This window comes from Protobothrops mucrosquamatus, unplaced genomic scaffold (genome assembly GCF_001527695.2).
Source record: "Protobothrops mucrosquamatus isolate PMUCROS unplaced genomic scaffold, P.Mucros_1.0 scaffold614, whole genome shotgun sequence".
NCBI classification, from domain to species: Eukaryota; Metazoa; Chordata; class Lepidosauria; order Squamata; family Viperidae; genus Protobothrops; species Protobothrops mucrosquamatus.
In genome coordinates, this window is record NW_015386911.1 from 260,379 (window position 1) to 266,378 (window position 6,000).

Sequence of the window (6,000 nt, forward strand, 5' to 3'; positions counted from 1 at the left end):
CAGGAAGGCCTGGAGGAACGTTGTCCATGGGGTCGCGATGGGTTGGACACGACTTCGCAACTAACAACAACAACTTCCAATTATTGGACTGTTACTTTCATCCTCCCTGGTCATGCATCTTTGGTTTGCATTGATGGAAGTTAAAGAGTTGCATGTTCTCTTTCTAGTAGGGGAATGACATCTAAAAGCATCTTGGCATAAACCATTATATCCTAAGCAACTGTTTGCCTGCATATATGGCTTGTGTACATTTGCAGGCACAAGTTCCTTACCCAGTTAGAGATGTATTTCTACAAGTCAACAATTGATGAACTTTTATTCCCTCTTGTGCTGTTTTATATCCAATTAAATTTAGGACAGATTTTTCTCATTTTAAAAACAGGTATGTGCTGTTTCGGTCAGCTACAACGGTACCTTTCAACTGCAGAACTAGATAAAACAGCAAAGCAAGTCACTAGAGGAGAGGCAAATTGATTTAATGAAACAAGAAGGCAATTGGGGATTGTACAAGGAGGCACTGAGAAGTTATTTTTCAGTTATTTCTTTTCCTTCTTTTTGCCTTGCACTCCATGCTCTCCATCCAGTGATTTGTTTCTTTGAACTGAAATACACTATGATTGCTCAAGTAAGAAGGCAATACTTTCTACTTTATATATACATTTCCCAAAAATCTGTTAGTGATCTAAGTTTTCTTATGTTCCTTGTATCACTCAAAGAGAAAGTATGTTTCCATATCTAATATAAAGATTTACATCAAGCTGTGAATTTTACATAACATCTACTTGCTGGTCAAGGAATGATGCAGTTTTGTTAGATAGATGTTCAGGAACTATTAATGAAATAAATAGCAGAAAGGCTTAGATTTTGGGGAGAAAAAGGAATAATTTGTTGTATTAAATCAGCAAACACTATTAGATTTCCTGGTTTTACTTTTTTTTCTATTTAAGCTCAAGGCAGTAGACAATAAATACTATAAAAAGGGATGCAAATGAAAACCAACTTAATTCAGCATGATAAAAATCCCGAATTGCTTATAAAGACATGAAAATACTCTAAATTAACAAATAACTGTTTCTTGTTATGTGGTCTATGAACATTTAGCATGAATTAATAACTCCAGGTTGAAAATTGAGTTGAAAAGAGGAGACACATTATTGTCTCTTCTTTAATAAAAGAGACAAGGTGCAGTTACTCAAAGACTGGATTAAACTGGAGCAATGGAAATCTTACAAAATGATAATTATATAATTTATACATGACTAAATATCACCCGAGTTTAGTCTATAAAACTGTCAGTAAGAATTAGTGTTCACTGCTAACAAATACAGCATTATAACCAAGATGATTACAGTTATTCATGGAGAAAAGCAAAAACCATGCAGCATTTCAGTAAGGCATTAATTGGAAGCACACTGGATGAAATTAAGTATTTTCTAAGCAGATGATTGCTTGAGACCCCTTTTCTCTTCCTCAAATTCTACAAAGTTTGCTTTGAAGAAGGTTTTGAGGTCTTGCAGAAGGATTCAAAAGCAATACAAGAGTTGTCCCCTTCTGGCCTTTATGGTTGTTGTTAAAACAAAGAACAGTTCAAGCCTACTTTAAAGGTGAATTTGCTTGAGCTAAAGCAGGGGTGTCAAACTGCCGGCCCACGGGCCGGATGCATCATGTGGAAGCCACGCCCACCACAGCTCTGGGAAGGGGAAAAAAGTCACGATGTCACGTGACATGGCGAGTTTGACACCCCTGAGCTAAAGCATGCTTGCAGCATGGAGACTACTGAGGCACTAGAGAGCTGGGCAGTATCATAATTGTTTATTTTGGTAGGCTTGGATATATTGTTGATAAGTTAGATTGCATGTATGTCTGTCCGTCCGTCCGTCCGTCCGTCCGTCCGTCCGTCCGTCCGTCCATCTATCTATCTATCTATCTATCTATCTATCTATCTATCTATCTATCTATCTATCTATCTATCTATCTATCTATCTATCTATCTATCTAATCTTAAAATACCATGTATGCATCTATTTTACAGAAGCTAATACAACACGAGTTTAAATGTAGCAGAAAGCTAACAATCATTTTTCTATTTAAAAAGTTGCAAGCTTGTCTATATAATCAATGTATATGACTTGAGACAAATGTTCACCTGTGAAGCAGGTGGAATGTAAGGGTGGCAAGGAAAAGAAGCCTTGATCAGCTTCCTTAGCAAAATAAATTTCCGCCTTCTTTGGCAATTGATTACTGGTATTACAATTTACAGTTTTGTTTACTTTTAATAATGCATGCAATATTTTCTCTCTCTCACTCACACTGAATGCTGGAAATCAGGATTTTCAAAGTTGCTCTTTTAGTGTTAATAGTAGGCATGCTTGATAGAGGTAGTCCTTGACTTAAAACCATTTGTTCAGCGACCATTTACGATGGTACTAAGAAAAGTGAATTAGAACTGTTCTTCACAGTTATGATCATTGTAGCATCCCCATGTTCATGGGATCAAAATTTGGGCACCTGGCAACTGGCACATATTTATGATGGCTGCAGCATCCTGGGGTCATGTGATCACTATCTGTGGCTTTTCCAGCTGGTTTTCAACGAGCAAAGTCAATGGGGGAAGCCAGGTTCAAGTAACAACTGTGGTGATTTGCTTAACAGTCATGGCCAAAAAGGTCATAAAATGGGGCCTGATTCACTTAACAACTGCCTTGCTTAGCAACAGAAATGTGATCATAAGTTGAGGACCATCTGTACTCCAAAATTTGCCTAATTCCGATCTGTACATATTTTTATGGCTGAATCCACCCTACCATAATCCTGTTTTGTTGAGAAAAATATTCTGGAATTTTAAACTGGAGCTCTAAAGAGCCTACTTTTCACCAGAACCTTAACTGCTTTTTATTGCTTTAAAAATTGTTATATTTAACTTTTAACTGAAACCAGTTAAAATTATTCCATATTATGATATGAATGTCTATAATATAAAAAAAGCCTATTTAGATCTTTACTCATTCTAAAAATTTAATCTCTGCATATTTTATCCACCATTACAGCAGCCTTGAGGTTAAAATATGGTTTACCCTTTCCACAAGGAGTTTGCTTTCTAGTTATGATTAAGTTTTTCCAGCTATTATTTCAAGCAAATATTTGCTTCATTGGGAAGCATGTCAGCTTATTAAGAATATTTTATATGTCAAAAAAGGGAATTAAATTCACATGACCGATCATTTTCTTGCCCATCCAATATATTTTAATTTCATTTTGATAGGTTCAAGTGTAGAAATTAAACAAGATTTTAATAATGTGCTAAGGACAAAAAGCAGGAACAGTGTATCATTGCATAGCTACAAGAATTTATGCAATATTAAAAGAAAAGCAATGTATAAGTAAAAAAAAAGTAGTAAAAGAAGTAAAAAAAAGACCATCAACAGTTTCATTGCTGAACTGGAGCTAAGAATATCTAAAACTAACTTTGAGAAGAAAATTGGGAAGAACTTTCTTTGGGAATAAATATTTTTTTGACTTTAAGTAAATACAATCCTCCCCTCATCCCAGGACAACAAAACACAGCTAGTCTTTTGTTCAGTGTTAAGGAGTGCACATAAAAATCAAATAGTGCAAATTATCTGTCAAAGAATTTGAGGAAAGGATGGGAAAAAGTGAAAAGGGAATATGGTTTGTTTAATGTTAAATAAAATTAAAACTGCCAAAAATTTTCAAATTTACCAAACCTCAATTTTTCATTTGAAATCTTGAACAACGCTTTCTAAGCTTTGATGTTTTTGTGAGACTTTGGCAATTAAAAATGCCATTTTTATTATTTTTGACACCTACATCATTTATCAAATCTTCTTAGATTATCAGTGACTTAGGGAACCATTGAACTAAGAAGATCAGTTGAATATACTGTAACAAAGCTCATATATGTTCAAACCATATTAGAAGCCTATGGCAGTGTTATATCTTATCTCAGAAAGATTTCAAATCAAGCTACCAAATTTCCAGATCTACTGTTAATGTATATTAATGTACATACAAACACATGCTATGCCTTCACGAGCATGCCAGGGTTCACATCCTGCACACTTCCAGCCAGTAGATCCAGGCTTGCACACACATTGTCCAGTGAGAGGATCACAAGGAACAGGCAGCGCACCATGTGGATGACACTCACATAGCTGACAAGATCCACCAGGAATTTTGGGATTCCCGGTGTATCCAGGAGAACATCTAGAGATTGAAAAATGTGGTAAAAAGGAACTTTAGAATTCTAGCGCAAATGGCTTTCTATGAATGAGTCAAGATATACTCATGATTAATTCTGTTATTCACAATTTTACACGTTTGCACTGAACACAGTTTTAAACAAAAGTGTTCTTTGAATATAGAAATGTAAGTTAAAATCAATGCAGTTTTCTACATTATCCTGAAGAATAATTGCATCAAAATTCATGTACACGCAATTTACAACACATAAAATATTATGCATTTTGACCAGAGGAGTATTTTACTCCCTATTCAGCAGCACATGATAAAAAGCCAATCTAGTATATGTACCAACTATCCCATAGTTTATGTTCTATGCATTTTACAACCAGCTTTTTCACATTCTGTAGATTCTTAATATGCATTTTCTTGATTTTCTTCTTGAAATTTCTATACAAGTATGTTCTTTAATCAATTTATTATAATATTCAACTTTTTTTCCTCTCCAAGGACAATTATTGTTTCTCTTCTATGAATTTTCTTCTATTGCTATTGTCTTTTTTATTTACAATACGTTAAACATTTAGTTTTACTATTCATACTATTGAGAAATTGTGCTTTACAAACAATATGCTTATGGAGGCAAAATGGACATGTTGGCTTTTGCATTGTTTAGTTATGGGGCATAAAGTGAGTGCTTTCTATTATTTAATAGAAAGTTATGAAGGAAGTATCAGAGAAATACCATGAAGTCTTCACATAATCAAATAGCTCTGCCCACTGAAATATGTATTACATCCTAGAAATCAAATGGCTCATTAGATCATAAAATGACTGCTAATATCTTGCACATAATTTATCACTTTAGAGTTACAGCATCAATTATGAGATTAAAAACATATTCCTTTCATTATAATTGCTAATGGATAAAAGTTTGTGGAATGGCTTTTGATTAGACTAACACATACTGGATATATCCTTATTTGCACCTCTGTTGATTCTAGAACTGGCCTGTTTTGTAACAATTTCATTTTGATTCTTTTAAATATCTCACCTTACCTTTCACAGTACTGTCCTTCATATCCAGGTGGGCAAGCTGTACATCGGTAATCATTAACTCCTTCAATAATACACGAGGGACTGAAACTTGTGTATAAAAAAAAATAACACAGTTAACTCTTTCCTTTACTGAAAACATATTAGCTTCAAAGAAGAGCTTCACACAGATTTTGAACCTCTGCTCCTCTAAGTCATGCCATCATTTAAATTGTTTTATTTCTAAAATAACTTACATATATGCAGATGTCACATAACCTGCATCATGCGGAAGCATTATAATGCTTCTAGAAATACAATGTTCATGATTTTAGAAATTAAAGAACCATGAAACTAGGAGATCTTAAATCTATTTGCATATTGTCTTGGAAGACATAATTTGAAAGGGAGTATATCCAACTCCATTTACTAGTTTTGAATCAGAGGGTTCAGTAGATAAACACATATGAAGCTGCAATATTCTTGTCACAATTCAGTATAGCATTTTTTGACTTTCTCTTCTCTCAGATCAACTTACAAGAACAGGATTGCAAGAAACCTAGCTAAAGAAATGTATATTCTATACTGATAACAGTTCTTCATCTAACTATATTATGCATATAACAATTCATATTACATAAACTCTAAGAGGAAAGTGGGAATATAAATATAAACTTAACAAATACTCATATATTGTGATCTCTCCCTGATGAATTCTCAGTATGTATTTTGTTATCCATGGTGGTAAAAATATTGCATTTCCTT

The 6,000-nt window shown here is 34.0% G+C and overlaps 1 protein-coding gene across 1 annotated transcript in view; it reads right to left on the reverse strand.

The window, feature by feature from the left end:
• LOC107288964 (laminin subunit alpha-2) overlaps positions 1–5,346 on the reverse strand; it is a gene marked incomplete at its 5' end in the record, with an annotated part of 108,891 nt that extends 103,545 nt beyond the window's left edge. The window contains 2 exons of the mRNA XM_015817644.1: positions 4,031–4,224; positions 5,260–5,346. Of these exons, the coding sequence (XP_015673130.1) occupies positions 4,031–4,224; positions 5,260–5,346 (281 nt within the window). The remainder of the gene's footprint in view (positions 1–4,030; positions 4,225–5,259) is intronic.
• Positions 5,347–6,000: the final 654 nt, after the last annotated feature.